This window comes from Apteryx mantelli, chromosome Z (genome assembly GCF_036417845.1).
Source record: "Apteryx mantelli isolate bAptMan1 chromosome Z, bAptMan1.hap1, whole genome shotgun sequence".
Classification (NCBI taxonomy): domain Eukaryota; kingdom Metazoa; phylum Chordata; class Aves; order Apterygiformes; family Apterygidae; genus Apteryx; species Apteryx mantelli.
The window spans coordinates 72,241,699-72,266,618 of NC_090020.1; the positions used below are offsets into that span (position 1 = coordinate 72,241,699).

General features: G+C 42.3%; 1 protein-coding gene across 7 annotated transcripts; it reads left to right on the forward strand.

Annotated features, from left to right (window-relative positions):
• Positions 1-24,872, forward strand: DAB2 (DAB adaptor protein 2). Of its 7 annotated transcripts, none has more exons than XM_067316415.1 (14): positions 1-187; positions 11,616-11,785; positions 12,935-13,074; positions 13,838-13,936; positions 14,249-14,380; positions 16,400-16,483; positions 17,032-17,079; positions 17,251-17,313; positions 18,402-19,052; positions 19,934-20,087; positions 20,662-21,189; positions 21,685-21,776; positions 22,560-22,624; positions 23,361-24,872. In XM_067316415.1, the coding sequence occupies exons 2-13, from the start codon at positions 11,692-11,694 to the stop codon at positions 22,617-22,619; spliced, it is 2,145 nt and encodes a 714-aa protein (XP_067172516.1). In that variant the 5' UTR covers positions 1-187; positions 11,616-11,691; the 3' UTR covers positions 22,620-22,624; positions 23,361-24,872. The 7 variants fall into 7 exon arrangements, with proteins under 7 accessions (XP_067172516.1, XP_013816531.1, XP_067172517.1 ...); XM_013961077.2 differs by having other exon boundaries at positions 2-187; positions 22,557-22,624; XM_067316416.1 differs by having other exon boundaries at positions 2-187; positions 18,402-19,037.
• The last annotated feature ends 48 nt before the right edge of the window (positions 24,873-24,920 follow it).

Below are 24,920 nucleotides of genomic sequence, written 5' to 3' on the forward strand. Positions count from 1 at the left end.
AAACATCACAGCGCATTCCTGGGTAGTCCTCAGCTGCCAGCATCTGATTAAAACCATATCTCTCGCTGTGAGTGGCTAACGAATCTGAAGGCGAGAGTACAACTGAATATTTAACCGGGCCCTCGCTCCCAGCCAGGCTACCGGCTGCAGTCGTCGGATCATGCACGCAGCGGCGCGGATCTAGCCTGTAAGTAGCTCTGCAAGCGGGGCTCGGCTCTTGCAAAGCCTGCGGGGGCCCCGGGGCGGGCTGTCACCGGGGCAGGGGGAAGAAGGCCGGGGCGGAGGCGCTCTTCCCGGAGCCGTGACAGCGGCGGCGGGGGCCGCGGTGCGGGCGCGCAGCGGCGGGGTCCTGCCGCGGCCGAGCCGCCGCCGCCCGCCCGCCCGCTCTCCGCGGAGCCCTGCTCCCGAGGCCCCGACCAGGCTGCGCCTCAGTGCCTCCGAGCAGTGAGGCTGGCGGCGCTGGCAGTGCTGAGCCGGGGGCAGGAGGCTGGAAGCGCTCGGAGCCCGCGGGGGGCTGCCCCGGCCCCTGCGGCGTGGGCTCCGCCGCGGCGAGGGCTCCGCCGCGTCCCGGCCGCGGCGGGCGGAGGGGGATGGAGGGAGCAGGGAGCGGTAGCGCGCTCCGCGCCTGAGCGGGCAACGTGTCCGGGCTAAGATGGGGTGGAAGCCGCCTGCATCCTGCTCCGGGCTCTACCAGGGCTGGCTCCCTGAGGAAGCTTGAGCTCAAAGCAAAATAAACATGCGTGTGTGTGTGTGTAAGAGGAGGGGTTAAGGCAAGAAAATTATGTATATAAACACTAAATTTTACATAAACACTTGAGATGAAAGACTCTCTCCTCTGGGAGAAGAGGAAAGGCTTAGGATGCAGTGAAGCATGCTTTTATCTTTGATGGAGCATCCTTGGTTGAGACATCTTTACCTGCTGGTGAATCTCAAGATATGACTTTTGTTCATAGTAAATGGGTATAGCTAAAAGAGTTCCAGGGTTAATGGCAGCAAGTCCTCCCTCTTGTCAGAGAAACTCTATAGCTTCTCAGCTGGTGAGATTTGAAGCCTCTAATGCTCATCTTATGATGACACTTAGGCTGGATGTAGTTCCAAGGCAGTGCCTTTGCTCTGAGCAGGTGTTGCCAATGCAGCTGGACTTCTCTAGAGCAGAGCTTCTCCAGAGGCTTGGTGTAAGAATTCTACCCCTCAATGCTCAAGTAATCTTGGCATATTTTACTAGGGAAGCATATAACCTTGCTGGTAAGGTAGGATTAACTGGGGGGGGGGGGGGGAAGGAGGAAGGGTAGGATTAGCTTGTGTACTTTGGGGGGGGGGGAAGGGAGTAGAAATCCTTTTCATCTTCTCTTGAAGTTTGTTTGCCTTAAAAGACTATTTTAACTCAAAATTCTCCTGTAGCTTCCGCAAGGGGAGAAAAACAAGGCTGTCCAAAAGGGATCAGATCTGAGAGCATGTAAGCCTAAAGACTTGCATACTACAGGCCAAGGAATGAGCATAGGTATGCTTAGGGATTGAAACTCCTGTGTAGATAAGCAAAACTGAGCTACAGATTCAAGTGAAATAAGGTAATTATGAAGTTATGTATTCTAGCTGGCTGTGAAATCCTGCAACCAGTAACTTGAAAACATGCCTTGGTGTCTGATAAGTCTTCAGATCAGCTTCCATCAGGTGATTATAGGACCTTCTCAGGAGGAAGGCAAGGCAGTAGGTGGCTGACTGGACAGCCAAAGCAGAATCCAAAACAAATCTCACCTAGCTGTGAAGGTAGTTGTCTGGAGGAGTCCTCCACCATGTCTATTTAAAGAATTACTGCAGTCATGTTCGACTCAAATGGCTCTTGATGCGTAGTCAGGCATCTAAAGTTCTCAGGATATTCAGGGAACTTTGTCAAGTCTAAAGCAGTAATTTCTATTAACAGAAACTTGCTAGTGTTTGCATTTGGGGGTGGAGAACTAAGTGATGAGGACAATGTAAGTGCTAAATGAGCATCAGGTGACACCTCAAAGTAGAGGCTTAACTAGCAAGCCTCATGACTTGGAGAGTAGGAAGGCTCAGGATCAAGTGGAGCCAATGACAGGTGCTCTGAGTCTTAAATACAAGAGTTAGTTCTGATAAGGGGAATCTAACAGTGTCTTTCTGTGTAGTCTCATTCCAGATAGTAAGACTGGGAGAATGACAAGTGCTACTCTGCTAGTCTTGTGACTCATGATAATGCTTCTCATCTATTGTGCTCTTACTTCAAATGAAGCTATTGGCTGAGCACCAGCAGTTGTGCACAGCACTATCAGTTGGAAGGATGGGCCAGATGCCAAAAACCTGGCATCAGTTTCCTTCTGTGAAGGTAGAGATGGTTATCCATTCTAAAATGTGCCTTCTGCTAAGTTTCTAAATATCTCTGTACATCTGCAGTACACTTCTCACTTTCTCAATGAGAAGAGTACTGCTTGTTAAAGTACCTGGATAACCCAATCATTGGAGCCAATGGACCAGCGGATGCTATGATTGTACTTCTTATGCAAGGCTTTTACTTCATGATCAAATATGGTAAGAAGCATTCTAAATAGATGAATATGATATTAAATGCAGAGGGTGGCAAAAAAAGGCTTGGTCTTTGTGGAAAAGCAATTAAATGTACTTAGTCTCAGGGTGAGGGGAATCATGGGCTGGTGTCTGAGCAGAATTTTTAGAATTAAAACTGCAGCCTGAGATGTATAGTAAATAGTGCATAATATGCTATAGTCATTGCACACTTGCCAGGCCTGCAGGTTTTTTTTTTTCTTTCCTATTGATGCTGTTCTTATCTGGTGAACTTCATACTACTGGGACAGCTGTGTGGCCTGCTAGGTTAACCCAGTTCTTGGGAATGCTTGTGGATGGTATTCAGCATAGCTAGCAATGTGTGAGCACTTCAAAAGCATAAACTTGCTTTTACAACTAAGGAATAAATTCTGCATCCAGAGAAAGCCAACTTGTTTGGGGAACAGTACTGAGAGAGCAATCCTGCTTGCTTTCTAGGTTCTGTCAAATGAAATAATGAGGAGATAGCAGAAGGATTATTAGGAGAATCAAGACTCCCTCCCCTTGGGGAGGGAGGAATACTAAGAGGTCTTAAGCTTCCACTGTGCAACACAATCTGGCAGTAAGCCACCACTCTCTACCTTATGGATGATGGACTCTACAGAAATGCAGCTTGGAGTTGTTAAAAGGATTGGGTAGAATGTGGTATCTGAGTACCAGTAAGTGGCAAAACAAACTGACTTTAGGAAACTGGTTTTGAGGCTGTACCTAGGTTCAAGGGTCTAAGGGTTATAAAGAAGCTGGATGAAGTATAGCTCACTAGTGGCAGACCTAGTCAACAAACAAGATGTACCAGTTTAAACTGGATTAGCTTGTTCATACAAGCTGGCCAGCTGAGTGCTGAACAAAGCATCTTCTCCTCTGCTTGTTAGCCCAGGTCAGTGGGTGCATAGACCATTCCAATTTCAGCTTTAACGAAGGGATGTGCCTTTCATGTGCTATGGCATGCTTGAGGGTTAAGTTCCTCAGCTGCAGTGCCCTGCAGACTTTTTTAACTTCTAATAAAGCACTGTAGCTGATGTATGTCGCCTTAAATCACAGCTTTCCCAGCACTATGGGGCAGTTAAGGACAGTTTGTTGGCCTTGGAGCTGAACTTCCTGCCTCTCTGCCAGTTCATGTTGTATCCTTAAGCAATGAGATGAAAAGAAGTGAAATATTTCAATGAGGATTATCTCTTGAAGAGAGCAACTAGGTCAGAGAGACAGGATACCAGACCTTTACCCTGATGTTCAGGAGGCTTTGTGACAATGTCAACTGGCAACTTGCTCCTCTAGCAGAGTATACTGAACTCTTAATGCTGATGTTTCACGTGACTGCAAGTCTCCTCCTGCAAGAAGTCTGTAATACACCTGTCCTGTAGCTTAAACACATAGGGATGAGGCTTTCTCCTTGGGGAGCAACAGGATGAGCAGGGAATGCTAAGGATGTAGCATTAATGTTGCAAACTACAGATCTAGCTTGCAGAGTAACTTCTGTGCCCCCACTAAACAGGGCTATTTGTGCTCTAAGGGAGGGCACAAGCATTGCTATATGACTAGGAAGTAGTTTTCTAGCACTTTGAATGACAGATCTATCTGCAAACATCTAGCCTGGCCTGTGAAAAGGTGAAGTCCAGAGCAGGATGGATGGCTGACATCTGATCTTGTCTTTGCACCCTTCTGATGGCAATCAGACATCTCATAATCTGACATGAAGATCTTCATTCAGATGAAGAGTTGGAAAGTTAGGGAAAGCCTTTTCAGGATTACTTCAGAGTCTGGGTTTAGGAGCAATAATGTAAACTTTCTGTAGTGCAAATGAGAAGGGCATGTGTAAGTACAGTTACCTACAGGTAAACCTACTGCAAAACAGTCATTTTGCAGTAGAGACCTGACTACCAGTTCAGCAGGACAGCTACTGAACAAGCTGCTGTGTAGTTTTGAAAACTGCATGTTTTAGCTGTTTGTTTGTTTTTTAAACCTCTGGTGTAGGTCTTTCTGTGCATCCTGCTTAGATTTGCCTCGTTTAGTTATCCATTGCCTGGCTTGCTGCATACACAAGTGAGAGCTAAGACCCTTGTAATGACAAAATCTTGAAGGCAAGAGTAATCCTTGTAACAAGCAGCATGCTTCATACTACCAAACTGAGGACTGAAAATCTGCTGTAGAACTTACCTTTATAAGGTGCAAACAGACTCATCAGTCTTCCAGTAATGTACCAGGAACATAACTCACACTTGTTGCATGAGTCAGTCCTCGCTCTTGTGACCAATGACTGATACAACAGCTCACGTAACCAAAGGTTAGCAGTAGCTGGGGGCTGGGTGGAGGTTTTGTCAAATATCACTGAAATGAATGCTTAAGGACAGGTTTCTGGCTGTTCATAGGATTATCAGGTTGGGTAAGCACTTTCTGGATAAACAGATTGCAGTAGTTGATCCTGTGGTGATGGCTGATCTTAAGCTGGGTGAACTGAAGAATACAAGAAAATCCTGTTTCTCATGCAGATACACTTGTGAACAGGTAGAGAGAACACTTATAATTCAGCATAAACTATGCAGAACATGTACAATCTCTCCCAGTACAGCCTGCACACACCCAAACTGCAAAGAGAGATAACTCTGCCAGTGCTGGACAGTTAACAGCATGCAGCTGAAATAACCTATCATAACAGCTTCAATATGTGTCAAGTTCCTGCCCTGAAGAAGGGGATGAAAAGCACAGATATTGGCAAGAGTCCTTTGCTGTGCTAACTAGTAAGAAGATCAGAAACAGTCCTCCTAGGCAGGAAAGAGTTAGGAGTGCAGCTGGAAGTGAAGTGTTTGTGCTGTGGGGGGTGTGGGGGGGGGCAGGGGGGTGTTTTTCTGTTTGTGTGGCGTTTTGTGTTTTTTATCAGACATTCTGCATCTGAATAAACACTTGCTGCGTTGACCAAAAACTGCTTTGCTTCCAGGTTGCTTGGTATATCCAGTAAGTCTTGACATACACCTTGCCTGAGATTCCCCACCTTGTGAGTGGTCAGGTGATGCTTTCCTGAGCAGTAGCTAGAATAGACAACTGAGCCCTGGCTCAGTAGCTCTGACTTCCAGGGCTTCAGCACTGGAAACTGAAGTGAGTGGCATAAAGGAGTACTGCTTACATGTTAAAGCATGCAATTTTTCTGGAGGATTGTTATGAGGAAACTTCTTGTGGAAGCCTTCTTGTAAGGACTGCAGAAGTAGGCTAGTGACCTTCTGTAAGTGTATGATGTAAGAATAAGCCAGGATTACCAACTAAATAGATCTGTAAGAAAGAGTTCAGTCTTTCTAAAAGAAGAGTCTAGTTAAATTAATGGCATTGCTGATGTTAAAGGTAAAGGGATTTTTTTAACCTGTGGAATAAGCTAATAGGTTGGGATACTGAATGCTGAGCATGAGGGTTGGAAAGATTACAAAAAGACTTGTTGCAAGATGCTGCAGGGTTCCCAGAACAAGTCATCAGCTGAGATAGCTGAAGAAAAACTTTTGTCTAAACTTCAGTGTCCAAGGATGTCCAGAGACCCAGCAAGGCTATCAAAAGGACTGACAGTGCTAGTTCCCTTCAACTTGAGATGAAGTCTTCTGTGGGCCAGATGGCAGTAGTTTTTAAAGAACTGAAGAACACTTTTTTTTTTAAGAAGTGAGAGGAGTACAATACTTGCCAAGTTATACCATAGCAAGTTGTTAACCAAATGTCTTGTTAAACTGGTCATGAGTTCCACTGATACCTCTACAGCTGTTCTAGGTATATTAGAACACTGGTCCCATAGCAATTGGAAGAGAAACCCAAAATAGAGCCCACTACTGTGGTAGCTGGGTTGAAGTGACCGACTATTTGATCAGTAATGATGTTCTCAAACATGGTACTATGGCAAAAAGTACCAGTCTGATTGCATCACTTGAACTGAAGTGGTTGCTCAGTTCAAGCTGCTAACTTAGTGTTCACTTCACTAATTCCAGTGATTCAAGTGTGGAGAAAATGGTTTCAGGAACTTTAAATTTGAATTTTTTTAGGTTCTTGCTTAAAACCAAACAGCACAGGAGACTAATGCACTGATATCATGAGAACAAGACTGTTCTGTTCAGCTGTTGAAATACCATTGGCAGATAGAATGAAATGGTTAAGATGTCTGGGTAGAGATTCACAGGCAGGATCCTGCACCAACAGTGGTGCATGCCAACATATGTAGCTGACATGACTAATTGGCGTATTGAAAGATTTTTACCTACCTTCCAGTAGGAGCTGGAGGGAAGGGAGCAGCATGAGGAAGGTGTTCCCTAGATGTCCATTACCACACCTCTATCCCACCAAGCAGATGAATATTGCCCTTTCCTGTTTCTCATTACTGATAGTTCAACAGCCTTGGTCACATACAGCATGCCCAATTCTGCAGTGGTAAGTACAACTACAGCTGTAGCTTATTCCAGAAGGGAACTGTTGGTAAAGGAGCCCTTGACATAGGGCTATCTTAATACCTCTGCAAAGTATTGATCTGTTCTCCTCTAAGTAAGATGGCAGAACATTAAACAGGCCTTAAAGCAAGCTGCATGAAAGAAGTAAGAAACTTAATGGATGTAGGGGAAAGAAAAGGAATATTTGAGCAGATCCTTAAGTAAAGTCCTTTTAATCTAGAAAAACTCTAGGTTAGGCCAGACAGTTGTCCTATTGGTGTTGGTGCCTAGCCAAGCAAATAAACTTGATTTGTCCTTAAAAGAAGGATCAAGTACCTATAGTCTAAACTAGGTAGCTGCACAATTTGTTTTTTTTTTTTAGTTTAATTTTTTTTTATTTAGACTAAAACCACTGATCTTGGCCTCCCTCCTTTCAGTTTCTTCTGCAATTCTTTGAAAGGAGGGGGGCATTGCTAGTCTAGACCTTCCTCTTTGAGGGGATGATTGACAGTTTCCCTTGTCAGACAAGCTAGGCTAATGTCCTTTGCGCTCTTACAAGACTAACTGTAGGCACTTGAGTTAGACTTGGCAGCACAGGAGCCTGTATTTTGTTAATCTTCTGGCAAGTGATGCTATTCTTGCGTTCCAGACATGGTGTAAACTGTAGAGGAATAGTACCCAAGTTGTCTATGAACTCTCTTCAACCACTTGTATTCAAACAGGTATTTGTTACATGTCAATGTGAACAATGCATATTGAGTATAACCTACCTGTAGGTTAGCCTAATAGCTTTCATGTATGTTAGCTATTGGCTATGCTAGATCCTAACAGACTAATCTGGTTGTTTTTAGTAGAGGAAGCAAACTAATGGTATTGTTTGCATCAGAGAGCAGGTAACTAGAATTTCCTATCTAAATCATAGTAACCCTGTGTCATGTTATAGGAGATCTATTCATGTACTCTTCTGCACTGTTAGATGCTAGAACACAGTTTCCCAGCACAGATGACTTTGTTCAAAAGGCAGATGTCTGAATAGCACATTAATATTTCTGATTCATTAATGCATGCATAGTGTGTCTCAGGGCACTACCAGCACAGCAGGAACTAAGCAGAAAATGTGATACATTCACATCTAACAAATCTCTGTGCATAGCTGTGACTGTAGGTCAGTCATACAGGGGGTCACATGAATGCACTATTATACTTTAACAAATAGAATCCTGCTAGACAGGGTTGTCCTTTATTGGTAAATATGTCTGGCTTACAGCTTTGACTCTTGCTAGGCATTTTATGTATTGCTGTCAGCCTGTGTAGTCTTATCTCCTGTGTGCAAAATTGAAGTCTTGAAACATGCTCACTTGAGTGGAGAGCTTGTTTATCAACCTCCTGAAGACAGCTCTTCTGTTGAGAACTTAATGGTTAGAGATGTTTCTCAGGATGCATTCTTCAGGTCCTGATACAAGCTTCTAGTTAGAAGAACATGACTAACTCTTTGAAGGAATGGGAAGAGAAAAATGGGCTGGGGGAAGTGTGTTCAACACTTGTGCTGTTGCTGTGTTTCCGGTTGCTACTTCTTCCCAACAGCATATATTGGACTTGGCAGTAAAAACTACTCTTGTCCTCTCCTGGCCTCTCAGATTCCAATTTGAGGTTAATATTTACATGCAATAACTCTTTAAGCTGAATCGTGTACTTGCAGTATCAAGGGACAAAGAAGGAGCACAGGCTGTGAAAAGGACAAAGTATTAGACTGCTGAGCAGATGTTTAGTTTATCTCTCTTGGCTCTGACTTCTCAGTGTTTCTAACCTCTTTTCACACAAGTTTTCATCAATATTAAGGCAGTTATCTTTGTCTGCTGTGACAGATGAGGAAAAAGCCTTTCTGTTAGATTATTGCCCAGCTTTTAAATCTTGTGACAGATTACAGCCGTGAGGAAGACTCTCAATCCCTTGTGCAACTACACAGAACTAAAATCTAACCATTAGGGGTAGGCAGCACATTGGTGCATTTGCCTCAAATTAGGAAAATTTAAACACTGCTCAGCTCAACTGTGTGGAATATGCTTCAGTTCTTGGTAAGGAACTGGTATTTCAAGGATGTCTTGTCACTGGCAATAGCCCTCCTTGTAGGGACTTTACAGAATTCTTAAACATCAAAAGCTGAGTCTACCCAAAGTGTTAAGACTGACTTTCCCAGGGTAAATGTGTGAAAGGTCAGTACTAATAGTTGAATGAACAGTTGCCTGACTTGAAAGAATAGATAACCTCATAGTTGAGGGTCTGAAATAGTCACTTTCTTAAGGACTGACCAGTGCTCACTCTTCACAAAACTGTGCCTATAGGAAAGGAGGAAGATAGCCAACAGTGGTCTGTTAACAATACCTTTCTAGAGTAAAATGAAATGTAACTGGGTGAGCAGAATGTGGTGCATATCTACTGATACAGACTCTTCTCCCAGGATAGTAACATCAAGGGGAAACCTGCAGCCTAAGACTTCAGAAATAGTGCATTTAGCCTAGCAATTAGGACCATACAATTGTGGAGTGAGTAGTTAAGCTCGCTCTGGTGATAACAGTGGACTTATCTACATGGAGAAGATTCAAAAGACATCACTTAGCAGTTTACAGACATAGTTGCTGTGGGAAAGATCTTGCTCTTGGCTATGCCAGTATAATTGAAGGCAGAACTGTCTTTGAGTTAAAGCACTTGCATCTCTAACCCTGCCATACTGTGCTGTCTGGCTTTCTTTACAAATAAGCTCAGAATTTGGGTGTAATGGAACAGTTCTGGTCTCCTGTTACCTTATTCCTGCAGCCCGAGTAAGGAAGCATTAAGGGATTGAGTACTGCAAAAGGAAGCCTCCAAACAAGAGCAAGAACTATAAATATAAATCTGGCTTATCTTAATAAAAAGTGTTTGTGTGGTCTACATGCTGTTTATGTGCAGCCATTGATATGCAAGTAACCAAAATGAAGTTAAGTGTGGCAAAGACCTTGTGCTCTAGCACAGCTGTAACTTAGGTCTAAAGTATAAACCCAAATTTAGCTGTGGCTGAGGCTCCAGTAGTCCAAAGCAAACTAGATTACTGCTCACTCAAGCTACGTATGTATTTTTTTTATTTTTATTTTTAGTGAAAATTTAAAGCAAAGCCTGAGGGGATTATGTGCTAGTCTTGACCCTTTAGTTAAGATGTAAGAAGTAGTCACTTAAAATCTTAACATGCATTAAGACAACTCTTGTCTATCCCTGTATTCTTATACCTTTGGAGCAGTGGGCTTACCTGCTGGACTGATTCTTAAAGGTATTGAGCCCTTCAAAGGTATGATAAATGACTGTTGTGGTCTGACAGGTCTCATCAGATGAGATGAGCTGTGCCAGACCTAAGATAAAGGATGGGAGGGAGTTTGTCCTGTAAACAAACTGGCTGCAAAATTCTCAGGTTTTCTTCTCAAATTAAAGTACTAACATGAGAATAGTTGAATCCTTGCAAATGCTCCCTGTCTTGCTGTGGAGAAGCTGAAACTTCTGTGTATCCCTCCCCACTGTCTTCCACCTCAGGGTTTTGTGCTGTGTGGCTCCAAGCAAATAAATAAATGGTCTGGCTTCCACAGATTCAAGGCAGGCATGAGTGAACAGAGTTTAAAGATGGCTTGCTTGCATATTTGGCCCTTTCTAGGATATCTGTTTGTTGTTGTATTTGACTTTGAAGTAAAACTAAGATGCACTCAGCTCTGATTATTATATAGTCACAGTAAGTAACTTCCCCCAACTACATCATGGACACAGGATCACTGGCAGGCAGGGCTTGGGATGCCTTGAGGTTGCTGCTGCTTCTTTCTAGAACGAAGCTGGACATCCTGGAGAGCATGTTTTAGGTCCATTTGTGTCCTGTCCTTCTGTATCCATTTTTCTAAGCAAGTAACCTTCCAGATGTGAGTGGGTAAATAACTACTGGTTCAGCCATAGTTCTGCCTTTTCTTCCTCTATTTCTAAATAAATGCAGTGAAGAGGAGTCATAGTAGTTCATTGTTCCTCTTAAGTTTAGTGGTGTGTATTTGGGGTTTTCTTTGGGGGGGATGGGGTTGAAAAACTTTTAAGATCATTTGGATACTGTTCAGGAAAGTTGAGTTTTTCTTTCCTGGAACAAGTTTTTGGTTTGCAGCCTAAGGAATTTCTTTGCTTTTACCTATTTAGTGTTATTACCTCAGAAGCATGAATAAGGCTTAATGGTTTCTTTTGAGTATTCTGGTACCATCTTCATGAGTGTTTTAGAACGGATCCTAGCAAATATTTCTTGCATTCTCTTCCATCCTACTGAGTCACTGCTGGCAATGCTGAAGGAGAATACAGCAGAATACCTGAGGTACTATAAATAGCTTTAAAGGGTGGAAAAAATAAAGCTTGACAGATTCAAACATGATGATGCAAGTACAGCCTATAGATGTAGGTCAGTTTGATCTACTGATTAGGTATCACTGAGTGAGGGTTCATCACCTAGTGGCTGTAACTTTATGGTCTGTGTAGCATGAGAAGAACAGTCATTGATTCACACTTTCTATAGGATCTGCTGCTAAAATCTTCAGGCTTTAGTGGGCTTCACTATTCAGCAAAAAAAACCTAACAGGTCTAACAACTTTTTTTTTCAAGGTAAAATATTATGCCTGCCTACTGATTGCTATTTGGATTTTAAACCACAGAAAGCATAGCTGACCACCATCTCACCATGTCTACTGAAGCTGAAACTACTACTATCAGCAGCCAGCCTGAGCAGCAGGCTCCACCAAAAGCACAACCTTCAAAGAAGGAAAAAAAGAAAGGTAAGGAGCTTGAATACTTCTAGCAAAGGTCTCCTTAAACTTCTTGCACTTGCCTAAAACTAGGATCTGTCTCATTATATAGAGAAAGTGACTCTGAAGTTTCAAGGTGACTGAAGGAATGAATAAATAAGCTAGTAAAATCTAACCAGAAGGCAGGCTTTAACCTCTGAAAGCTTTTTCTAGGTTTTAGTTCTCAAGATTCTTGTTCTAGTCATCAGGCTCAGTGAATGAGTCTTTAACAAGCCATTGAGACTCTGAGGAAATGAAAGGCTTCTGACAAGGTGACTCCTCTCCCAGGACTATCCGGGAAGCTATCAGTCTGAACCTGTGTTCAGAGACTCTTGCCCTTTCTCCCCAAGAGGGAGTGAGGTGTGACATGCTGCACACAAATACAGATTTATGTTCAGAGAAGCTAGAGAACTCAGTTGATGAGAATGATTGATTGAAGATCATATGGTAGACCCTGCGTAGGTTAGGTCATGTAAGCACCTCGGTACAGAATATCTAGATACACACTCTGAATACAGTGGGTATACAGAGAGGAAAACAAAGTAGTTCAGAAAAGTAGAAGGAACAGGAATTGCAAATACAGCTGAAATCCTGAGTGATTATTGGGATGGAGGTGCCAGGACTTGTTGTAGAGCTAACAGTGTTAATGGAAAGTTCTAGCACAGGGATTAGCTAAACTGATACAGGCTAAGAAGAGTTGTGACCATACTAGACCAACTAGGTGTGACCAACTAGAGACTGACATCTGAAAGACTTATTCAACATTCAGTGCAGACATAAGAAGTACTACTTTTGATTAGTGTTGTTGCCTAGTGATCATACCTACTTGGCTTGTTCCCTATAAATATTTAAGTCTTCTGTCCATCATGTGACACATGCTTGTCCTGAAGTCCCCAAATATTAAGCATTGGGCTTCACTCTTTGAACAGAGGCTGAATTCTGCAAGAGCACTGTGACTTTAAAGGAGTGAAAACTTACCTTGGTGTGTATACATTGCTGGAAGGTCTAAGATTAGAGTAAGTTATGGTCAAGAGACAGTTTTAAATACCTGCTAATAGCTGATATATTTCTTTATCTTTTGTTTAAAAAAAACTCTCAAAGCCACAACTTAGACTTTTTCAAACTCTTCTCTATCTCCAGGGTCAGAAAAGACAGATGAATCTCTCTTGGCTAGATTCAAAGGTGATGGTGTAAGATACAAAGCTAAACTAATTGGCATTGATGATGTCCCAGAAGCAAGAGGAGACAAAATGAGTCAGGATTCAATGATGAAGCTGAAGGTAAAGGTTTGAGCTGGTAATGTGAGGAACATGTTCTGTTCAGGCTTCAGAAAGCAGATCAAATGATCACTTTGGCACAACTGCAAATATGGCTTAATGGTAACATCAAGAAATAACAGCACTACCCTAGAGAGAAGCTGTTTCCGAATCTGTAACCCCTTGCTCAAAGGACAGTGGCCTTAAATGCAGCTCATCATGCCTCTCTAATGTCTTGGAAATGCTCCATAATGATGGGCCTCTTGGTTTTCCTCCATACTGGATGTCCAAGTGTGGACTTGATCACACTTGGGTTTTGGATGGGGAGTGGGAAACTGTGATTTCATACAAGAACGCAAAGCAGAAGCTGATATACTGTGGCAATGGTGACAATTGGAGATATAGATAAACCAAAGAATAAATGGGAAAGTGCAACAACAAAGATGATTCTACTTTTGGAAAGCAGAATCCTCACATAGCTTCAATCAGGTCAGGAACTGTATTGACCAGGTAAGGATGCTGCTACTGCAGCAGTTTTGTGAACTAGGAAGCTTTAAAGCTCTTAAACATTAACAAAGGAAAACTAAAATCTGGTTCTGAGGTGTCGCTTCTAACCTAGTCAGGCATGTTGCAAGAACAATGCTATTCTAACAGCAGAGTTGTATAGGGGTAACTAGAATAACACTAATACAGATACAGTATGGGCTCATGAGAAAGCTAAGGAGGCAAGCGAAAGCACAAAATCTAACAGAACTCTCATCAATACTTCAATATTGGTTCTCTTCAGGGAATGGCAGTGGCAGCCCGTTCCCAGGGTCAGCACAAACAGAAGATCTGGGTGAACATCTCCCTCTCTGGTATCAAGATAGTAGATGAGAAAACTGGGGTAAGAAATGACTCCATTGTCTTAATGTGGCTCACAAAGTGAGAAACTTGGGAGTTAGACCAATCTGAACTAGACTGCATAATGGCATTGTGGGTGGGGGCCTTTTATAAGACTCTGCAAGTGGAATAGGTTGTAATGTGGCTGTCTTTCTGGCAGGAGACTTCAACATCCTATTGTTGTTTGTCAAAACCTGAAAACTTAGCCTTAAACTGAAGGTGTCTGACAATCTTTTTCATCTGGGCTATAGAGAAGGGCAGCTATATAGTCTTCTGCAGTTCAAACAGATGCTTAATTTTTTTTTCCTGATTCTAGGTCATAGAGCATGAGCATCCAGTGAACAAAATCTCCTTTATTGCTCGGGATGTAACAGACAACCGTGCCTTTGGCTATATTTGTGGAGGGGAAGGCCAGCACCAGTTTTTTGCCATAAAAACAGCACAACAGGTATGGATCTAAGGCCCTTCTTACTTGCTATAGCATGAATACTTAACATCTGATAAATGTCTAGAATTTTACTGATAGCCCTACGAGATATAGGGGAACATCAACACAGATAGATCAGTCCTTCCTTTAGAGAAGGACAATAGGCATTGACTGTACAGCAGTGGCTTTCATCTTGTTCACCTTCATCTTTGTAGTCCAGAATAAAGACACTTAAGTGGCCTTGCTTACTGTGATTAATCTTGCTGAACTTGTCCATCCACCATGGAAGTCATTAGTGAGATAAACTGGAACTATTGTCATGGCTTCCTGTGACCTGATGTTGTCAATGAGAAGGCTAATTCCCAAGCCGAACATCCACAGATTCACTCAAAATTAGCAGGAGAAAGAGCTGATGTTGTAACTCCGCTAATCTAGGTTTTGTGATGCTTTCTCTCTGGCAATACTGAAAACCAAGGCTTACTCCATTGCAATAGTGCTTTTAGGACCAATGGATGGCATGTCTTGTCCTACTAGAGTTACTTCTTCTGAGAGGGATGCTGATCCTCTTGTGATGGGCTTCCTCCAATACAGAAATCTTGTATGCAGGATTTTAAAGCTTCTTTATAAAGGGAAGCTGTACATAAGCAATATTATAAACAAGCTGAGAGTATTATTCAGCTTCCTAAATAGCCTGACCTTTAGTTAGATGTCTATTGTGTATTAGTGACTACAGACTTGAAGAGCCAAGACCCCAAACCAGGAACTTTCTCATCCACATATCCTTGCCTGTGATCCTAGAGGATATGTTGGAGATTTCAGACCCACTACAGGTAGGGCTGATAGTGCTCCAGCAAGGCTCCCTCTTTAGGGAGCTTTTTTTATTGTCTGATCAGTCTTGCATTGTAGTGACTTCACTGGAGTCACAGCTCAAATACAAAAGCCTTATCTGTGCTTAAGATGGGAATCTGTTCCCCCTGAGCTTCTCACCATGAGGTGCTGCTTGCCAGCCTATAAGCTTAACCAAGCTATAGATGGCTCTTTGCTTGCTATTTTTAACACCCAAACTTTTCTAGCTGGGGACTAAGCAGGACTTCTGTAGCTCTAGACTGTTGCAGCTGTACTGTTTGTGGAAGTTACTCTTAAAACTGCTCTTCCAGGGGTTGCATATCTAGAATCCTTGAGTAAGAACATGATGCTCACAGGCAAACAAAGTGAGACCTGTTCAACAGATCCTTTTGATCAAGTCAAAGGTGCCCCTATTGCCTGAACAGAACTTGTCCTACTCTTGACACTGATACAGCTGCTTTATGCATCAAGCAACACTTCCAAATTGGTTGAGTAATATGGCTTAGGCTATCACCATCTCAGCAACAACACAAACCATTCTAGCCAACTGCTAATAGGTGGCTCAGAACAGGGCCTTCCTGGGCAGGAAATGCCATTCCCTTCTTGATCACTCTAAATTTTCATTCTGATACAGATACTGTTTCAGACTGGAGTCTGCTCCATGCGTTTGAGGCTGTGGCAGTTTTACTTATGTCTGCCTCGCTGACATGCCATTCAAACCCTGTTTAAATGTAGGGCTAGTTATAAAAGCTTTCTCCAGGTTCAGTGTTAGAGTAGGGGGATGACAAACTGGAATTTTCCTTGAGACTCTTACTAAAGAGCTTGGATACCCTTTGCACTTTTGAAGAAATAGGATTAGGGGTTGTCAGGTGCATATGAAACCTTACACTCCATGCTTTTAGCGTTTTTTTTTTTTTTAAAAAAAAAAAAAAAAAAAAAACTAGGCTTAACAGAAGGTACAGTAACTTTTCCTAGGGAGTTGATAACTGCTCTGGGCCTGTTGTGCCCCACTATCCCTGGACACTGCATGGTCTCTTCTATGCAGAGACTAGATGGCCCTTTAGACTCTTGGTTTTCTTAGTATCTCTCAACCTTACTGTTGCACCACTTGGGCAAGTTTGGCTGATTGGACTTCTACTGAAGCAAGCTGCAGAATAGTACATGGCCTAAAAATCTCTTTTCCCTCTACCCCAGGCTGAGCCTCTAGTTGTTGATCTTAAGGACCTCTTCCAGCTAATATATAATATGAAGAAAAAGGAGGAGGAAGACAAGAAAAAGGCAAGTAAAACTGTGTAAACTAATCTAGCTTCTATAAAAGTAAAGCCTGTTGCAGCTCTGACTTGGCTTGTGGGCTCTTGTGAGACTTGACATTAAAGTCTCTATATCTAGAACTGGGATTCTTTGAGGCCAGTGATTAGTAGCTCTAATAACAGCAGTTTGAAGACCTCATGCATCTGGTAAGCTATCCAAAGCAGAAGGCTCTGAATATTCTACCTGACATACAGCTGCTAAAATCCTCTTTTCCTCTCCAGAGTGAAGAAGTCAATAAGACTGAGGTAAGCCAAACTTCAGCTCAGCTTCACTTGAAAATGTATACTGCTGTGATACAGCTAGTTTTGACTTCTCTATACTGCTATCAGTATAGAGGCATTAGATGCCCAGTTCCATTGGAAATAGGAGTGAAAGGGATCTATAGAATTAATATTGAGTAGGGATCTCCCATATTTCCTTTCTATATCACTTGCCTTAAGCAAGGGACTTCCATGCTTAGAAGAGCAAGTTTTGATATTCCTCTCATCACTGACACTGTTGTTCATCTATTCCAGAATGGTAATGAAGCACTACCTGCTGATCAAGCTGACAAACTGAAACTGGTAGGTGAAACTGTAGAGCTTTATGTTGATACCATTAAGGAGTTCTTAATTCACCATCTCCACATTAGGTGGGAAACTCAGTATTTATGTGTCTGCAGTAGACCTGCCTGATGCTTAATTCTTGCTCATGCAAGAGCAGATGCAAATTCTTTCGATATTTCTGGTTTCAAGGGAGTTGACCAGATGGACTTGTTTGGGGATATGTCCACGCCTCCTGATGTGAGCAGTCCCACAGTAAGTAGAGCCTAGCATAACTGTCTTAAAGCTTCCTCAAAGCAAAAACAGTCCTAATGCTAAGATCTGTTTCACTTTGTTAGCCCTGATTTCTGGTCCCACCAAGACATTTGCCTAGCTATAATCAGTGTATTAGTGTCCTAGAGCTATAATAGTACCTACTTACTAACAAGAGTAGCTAATATCACTCTTGATTTATCCATCAGAGTTTACTTGGGACTAGTTGGCAGAGAGACAATCCTCTGTTAGTCAGATGTCTTATAAACATGTACTAGCAGCACATACCTCTACTGTGAGGCTTATTACAGAAACCTCAGCTGAAGACTGTTAAAACTGAAGCTTGTTTTAAAGACAAGTAAATCTGTACATAAGTCCCTCAAAGCAGACTCCTGGCAAGTCTAGATGGTGACCCTAGATCAAGATGTGGCCTTGTTCCACAAAGTATGAATCTGCTTTATCACAGCTCAGTGTGACACCAAAAATCCTACCAGTTTACTCTGGCACTAGAAGCTCTATCACAATCAGCAATGATGCGATTGGCAATGTTACAATAGGTGTCACTCCAGCAAGTGACTCAGTCTTGGTGTCCTTCTACTGCCTGCTTGGTGGAGAGACAGAATACTAACTCCTTCCATTTGTGAATAGCTTTCTAATCTTACTCTGAAGGCAAGACTGTGCTAACCTCTGAAATCATGTTGCCTTATTGTGACTTCATCTTGTTAAAACAAAGGACTAGAACTCAAATGGTGCTTGACTCCAGCAAAAACTTAAGTATAATTGGTGCTTAATGACTCTCTAGACTGTAAAACAAGGGTCTAGTATCAAACTAAAGATTCTTAAAGCTGGTGCTTTTAACACTGAGTTGCTGAAACTGAGTAGCCTTGATTTGATGATGGCTTGCAGTGCCTGTCTTGTATGGCTTGTAAAAACCAAGCTTTAGTGTAACTTCACTCTGACAGCAAATACTGGATCAGTATGAAGTATTGGCTACCAGGGTCTCTCCATTTACAGCTATTTTTCTTTGAACTTCTGTACTATAAAGTTAGTTTTATGTATAACTTGCTTCATTTTTCTTTCTGAACAAATAGGAAACTAAAGAGATTCTGTTAGTGGATCTAAACTCTGAAATTGAGACCAAACAGACTTTTACAAAAGAGGATCTCTTCTTGAATGGCATCACAACCCCTCTTCCACAACCAAAGCCACAGCCACCTTTCTTGCCTGAGACTTCTTTTTCTGCCAATCTCAGCTTCTTTCCCACACCTAATCCAGACCCTTTCAGTGATGATCCTTTTGCACAGCCAGACCAATCTGCACAGCCTTCATTTGATTCTCTAGAATCTGCTGATCAGAAGAAGGAAGGTCTGAGTACCTTGACACCGGTGGGTAATGGTGCTTCAAATGGTGATATTGACTACTTTGGTAAACAGTTTGACCAGATTTCTAATAGAACTGGCAGACGAGAAGCACTCACAAGCCAGTGGCCATTTGAGAGTAAACCGCCTGCAGCAAGAACCCCAAATGGGGTACCAGAGAGAGAACAGAATGGCTTTCTTAAAGCCCCATCAAACCTGTTTGTGGAAGGGCCTTCCAAAGGAGTATCTCTGCAGAATGGAGTAAAGCTGGGTTCTGAAAGCAATATCCAGCTCATGTCACATGAGTCTATAACAATTAGCCCACCACCACAAAGTACCAAGCCAGGAAGAGGAAGGAGGTCTGTCAAGGTGAACAATGTTCAAGTAATTAATGGTGAAATGCATGCTCTTAAAGAAGCTGGGTGAAGGAAGCTTTCCTTTCTCCATGCTATATAACTGGCTAAGCAGCTTCACAATACATCTACTTCTCTTCCACCCACCCACCATGCTTTCTCTAATCTCTCTTCAGCCATGGCATCTTCTAACTTTCAAGAATGCTTTATAGTAGCTATGATCACTAAATTAAATATATACTTTTTTCCTTAATGCTGCCATACTTCTGTAAAGGTCTGGTAAGTATGCCGCAATGTATATTGATACTTGATATAATGCCAGAACTTGTTACAATAGTTGTGTGCCTGTCCACCTGTGGTTTCACGACAATAGAATGCTAGTACTAGTTTACTGAAACCGGTGTAGTTTGACAGCATCTGCCTCCTGAAGGCCATCTTGACTTGTCTGACTAGATGTCAGAAGTGGCTCCAGGTCAGTTGCATTTCTCCTGTACTTAAACAGTGCAAAACTTGGTTACTAGCCGTGACACAACTGCTATGTACCATACAGACTGAAGCAACTTCAAATATTACAGCTTTATCTCTGCAGGGAATATTGCAGATTGAGCAGGAATGTTCATATGGGAGTCATGCTTATTAGGCTAGCAAGTGATTTGGTTACTTTAAGTCTTACTCTTTGACAGTAACTACAAGTCAATGGTACATTATACTGACTTAATACCATGTGTATTAATATATGCTCAAACTAAATGGTAAGGTTTGAGACTTCTGTACTTGAGCCCTAACAGAATACACTGAAGCTTGCTGCTCTGCAGTAGCTGTCACAAAAGCTTGTGTAGCAAGATCAAGACTCTAGTCTGGAGCTAGCAAGTGCCTGGCCAAGCTTTCTCACAACAGCTTTTTTCTTTCCAGACTGCATCAAGTAACTTGTTCAGTTCAGACTTGTTTGCACCAACTACAGAGAGCCTTGGTTTGACTTCAGTGGCACAGACAGGACCTGTGCCAACTAGCCCACTGGACCTCTTCAAAGCAAGTCCTACCACAGCACCTCCACTGGCTGGTCTAGGTTAGTTCACAAAGTGAAACTCTTGCTCCAGTCTAATATATGTTAATACCAACATGGTGGTTCTAGTTCCCTTTACTTCATGTATAGTACTCAACCCATGTGGCTCTTCTGTTTACCCTGGACTGTAAATTCTGTGAGTAGAACCCTAAATTCTGCTCTCCTAGCTGGAACTGGGTTTTCCTGGCTTAAACTTCAAGGACAGCCTGCTGCTTCAGTTGCACAGGATTCAAATGTGCCAGGCACAACTTGTGAGGCCAGGGTAACAGGTGCTACGGTCTTATAGCCCTAGTCTTATAGACTTACCTGGCAGTAATTGTGCAGTAGCTGCTGCTAGGACTAAATATGTTCTTATTGCTTGTCTATCAACCTCAGGTCCATTCAGGACTGAAACAGAGCTGAGTAAAAGGTAGACTTCCCCCTTCCCCCCTGCCAAATGCCTTCATTTTAAGTGTAAAGCAACAGATTTTTACAAAGAGCACATGCAAAACATCTTGCTGGTACCCACAGTAGAATCAATGCACTTCTGCTTAGAGTTCTCAGGTTGCTGAGTGCTGTGTAACAATCTCCCTCCCAGGTGGCTTGCCAGTAACTTCATCGCCATGGAGTGCACAGACCTCTGCCTTCACTCAGGCTGCACCAGTCTTTCCTGGATCTATGATGCCAGCTCAGCCTACAGGATTTACTCAACCCCTTGCCTTTGGTACTCAAGCAGTGTCAAGCTGGAACCAGCCAGCATCTTTTGGTCCAGCACCCTCTCAGTCCCCTGGTCTGTGGGCACAGCCAGCACAAGTTCCATCTACTTCATGGGCACAGCCATCCAGTGCTGTAAATCCATTCCAGAGTAGTGTATTCCCACCTTCAACACTACCTGCTCAGACACCATCTGTACTGCCTTCCATGTCAACAACTACTAGCCCACCTCAGCCACCACCTAGAACTGCACCTCAGAAGGAGCTATCCAAGAAAGAGAGTGATGCCTTTATTGCTCTGGATCCACTTGGTGACAGAGAGATGAAGGATGTCAAGGAAATGTTCAAAGATTTCCAGCTGACAAAGCCACCTGCAGTACCAGCAAGGAGAGGAGAGCAGCAAAGTCTTTCAGGTGCTTCTGGAGCTTTCAGCAGTTATTTTAGTAGTAAAGTAGGCATTCCTCAAGATAGTACAGATCATGATGACTTGGAAGCTAGCAAGTTGTCTGCCAAAATGACTGGTAAAATCTCTCTTCTGCTTGTATAGCTGCTCAGGGAGTGGGATAGCTGACCACTAGCCTTTATCAGTTAGGACTAAAATGACTTATTGGTTACTGAAAGGGTGGATTCAAGGATTGTCCCCCTAAAAACTTTTAAAAACATAACCTGTAGCAGTGGCTGAACACTGACACCTAGTGCCTAAACTACTTGACTAGATCATGCAAGTAAACTAGGTCTGCACAGAAATCCTGCCTAGCATAAATGCACTAAAGTGAAAGCAGGACATAAAATTACTGGACCACTCAAAGCAGTGTCTACTAGACTAGATGGGGGTGATGCTATACAGGCAGAGCTGAGTATTTGTCTAAAAGTGTTTAGTAATGCAGCAGTATGTCTCTTCTACCTAGAACCTCCAAAGGCTGTTCCCCGACAGAGTGCTCTGCCAGCTGATGGCCTGTTTGAAAGTCAACCTAAAACAGACCTTTTCAGCACCTCTGCTGTAAGTAGTAAAAAGCATGTTTTCCCTTATGGTAGGGAAGCCTGTGTTTGAGGGCCAGTCCATTCTGGTTTTAGAGGCCAGAGGACAAAACACTTTGCCTGTCTGAGGCTAATATATAGCCTGGTAGGCCGTTACTTGCAAGAAGGCTAACAAAGCATAATTCCATTTGGCTTGGATTCATAACCAGTTTCCCAAGTTGGGAGGCCCTACTGGGCAGTCCTTCACTCCTGTATTGTGAGCTTCTTCTAGAACAGACTGTAAAATAACATAACTGCAAAAGGCATACCTTGAGTGTGTCTACCTCTGCAGAGTAGACTTGAGTGCAGACTGTGTAGAGCTCTCATTCAACAAATGGGAGCCTCCCACATTTGGTATCCTCCAGGGGAAGAAGTGGCCTAACAACATCACTCTGTTTGGGACACAGCATTTGATTTCCCTGAATGGAAACTCTGGAGCAACTCCAAGATGCTGACTCAAGATATTTAGCATTTGGCTAAAACAGGTCTCATCATGACTATACTGGCTCAACTCCAAATGAGTGTTCATTAAGTACACATGGCCTTCCTAACAGATACCTTGCCTCAGGCTAATAGATAACTGCCAACATGGCTTTAGACTGCTTTTCTTGTATCAGAGCGTGTATTTGGTGCTTACATAGCAAGCACTCTGGAGTAGCATCTTTCCAGAAAGTGTTTTGAACAGGAACCAGCTGATACAAGCATGTAAAGTAGATTTTCAGATTTTACCAGGTTTACTAACAGACTGTGGTCTTTCTCTTAGAAGGAATCTCAGAAACCACCTTCTGGTCCATTTGGTGATCCTTTTGGCAACCCATTTGCATAGATCAGGTAAGTCTTCCACTAATAAGACAGCCTACTTTGTCCTTTGAATTTGAATCAGAAAACTTTTGGCAAAGAGCTGTCTAGAAAACTACACTGGCTTAACTTGAATGCCCCTTTGAAGTACTGCAAGCACTCACCCAGTTCCTAAAAACACTTTTCTAGAATACGTCTACTCAGACTTGCACACAGCTTCTTTCTGGATAAACCTAATCAATATCACTTTCTTAGCAATAAGGATCTTAAGTTCTTTTCTGGACTTAGATTTCAAGGCCACCAGAGGTTTAGATTTTCTTTCACTGAGGAAAGTTAATGAATAAATGTGCTGCAAAACTCAAAGGGACTGACTGAATTCCTTCAGGTATCTCTTTAAGTATAGTGTTAGCACACAACGCACCATATAGCTATCTCCTAAATATTCAGGGTTTATATTCCAAGTGAGAGTAAAAACATAAGTATAGAGAGCCTTTGTCATTAGAGACTAATGCAAATCTGAAAGTTTTGTGTGGTTGTTGGTTTTTTTTACCATTGACCAGAGAACATGAACTGCTGAACTAGCAGTTCTATTCCTATTTCATATTTTTAAGTTTTTTTTCCCCCTGAAATACTCTGTCTAGCTTCTAACAGAAGCTAAGTGTTAGTCTATATCACTTTAGTTTTGTTCTCTTAAAAGCTCTAAGCTTGTTTAAGCAGTAAAACTATTACTTCTAAACATCCTAATGTTAAATCCTTTTCATCATACTAGGCATAACCAGAAAAGGACAAATGGAATAACTGGACCTCTTCTCAACATGACTTTTCTACTTGTTTCATTTTGCTGTCTGCCACTCTTGCTGCCGTTCCACAATGTCTGTAATCTAAAACACATCCAGGTGGATTGAAACATGAACCCTCAAAGAACATGCTGTGAAGATGATTCAGGGCAAAGCAAGTGGGAAGTTGGACTCATGCTGGACACCCCAGTTCAAATTGGTGGATGGTAATTTTACTTAGTCTTGGCAGTCTTCCATGGAAGAGCTTAGCAACACTAAGTCATGCTGTCTTGTAAATATGGTCACCTCAATTCCTGTTTCTGTAGCACTTACTGTCCTATAATATAGGAACTGAATGTACCTGGGGAAGAAATGCTACCTTCACATGAGGGAATTGAATTAGTAGCTAAAATTCCACATCTTCAACAACTAGGTCAGTTGCATGTTACCACAACAGCAGCCAGTTGTAAAGTTAGGTGGACACTACTCACTTCTATTTGGTGACTGTACGTATGACTTGGTCTCTGAGCCACAAGGAGGTAAACTGTATGGTAGGAAAAATCCAATACTTGCCTATTCACCAAATGGTAAAACTAGCACTCTCTTATAAATGTGTAATAAAGTGACTAAACCATGGGGCTGTGGAACTCTGAGCAAACTTGGTCCATAACAGAACTCACAGGGTCCTGGAGTACTGGAGGTCTGTGCTGTAGAGTCAGGTAAGCTGAAGCACATCTTGCAGAGCATCCAGGTAGTCGTGGACACTAAACATTGTCTTGGTGCTAATATGGCTTTTTTTTTTTTTTTTTCGGGGAGGGAAATCTACTCAGATACTTTTTTGTTGTTGTTGGTTGGTTTGCTTTTTTTTGTCTTAAGGTGGCTTGGCAGACAAATGGAACAAGCAGATAGGCTTCTTATATTTCAGTGAATGTCCCTGATGTTGCTCAGTTTGAGTTGTTGCACAATATAGTGTGGCATGTTTTCAGTATGTTAGAAAACAAAGACAATCATGGCTTCACTCCATGCCTAGATTCCTTGTGAAAAGATGAACCACCTCTGTGCCATTAATGTGAGGTAGTCCTCCATCCCTTTGAATGCAGTGCCTTTTCTAGCAAACCTCTTTACTAACAGACCTTTAAATCAGTTGGTTTATAACTGACTGTAATAGCTACTTTCTTGGCCAGTGGTGATGGCTGAAGTGAGTCTTTCTGTTCATACTAAGTATAAACTTGAAATAATATTGTTAAATGTCTAAGCAGTTGCTGAACTGGAGAGCTATAAAAATCAACTTGAAGACAGCCTTAGTACCCAATTCAGCCAGTGATACAATTTGTCTTGTATATAAACCTCTTTTTGCACTTTCTGTAATGCAAAAAAAGCTATAGATTATTTGTCCAAAACTGGAAATGCAGAAACTTATGGATGTTACACTGTTATAAACTGTAGTATCTCAAGTGATGTTACTTAATGACATTAAAAAGAAGCAACTCTTCATAGCAAATGAATGTAAGTGTGGCTGTTGATTCTGTCCTGCAAAACTCAATCCTGTGGCT

What these genes read in the sequence shown, in the direction of transcription:
- DAB2 (XM_013961077.2), top strand. Translation starts at nt 11,692, where the DNA reads ATGTCTACTGAAGCTGAAACTACTACTATCAGCAGCCAGCCTGAGCAG. An exon ending in AAAGAAGGAAAAAAAGAAAG is followed by an intron (nt 11,786 to 12,934) that starts GTAAGGAGCTTG and finishes CTCTATCTCCAG; the next exon opens with GGTCAGAAAAGACAGATGAA. An exon ending in AGGAGGAAGACAAGAAAAAG is followed by an intron (nt 16,484 to 17,031) that starts GCAAGTAAAACT and finishes CATCTATTCCAG; the next exon opens with AATGGTAATGAAGCACTACC.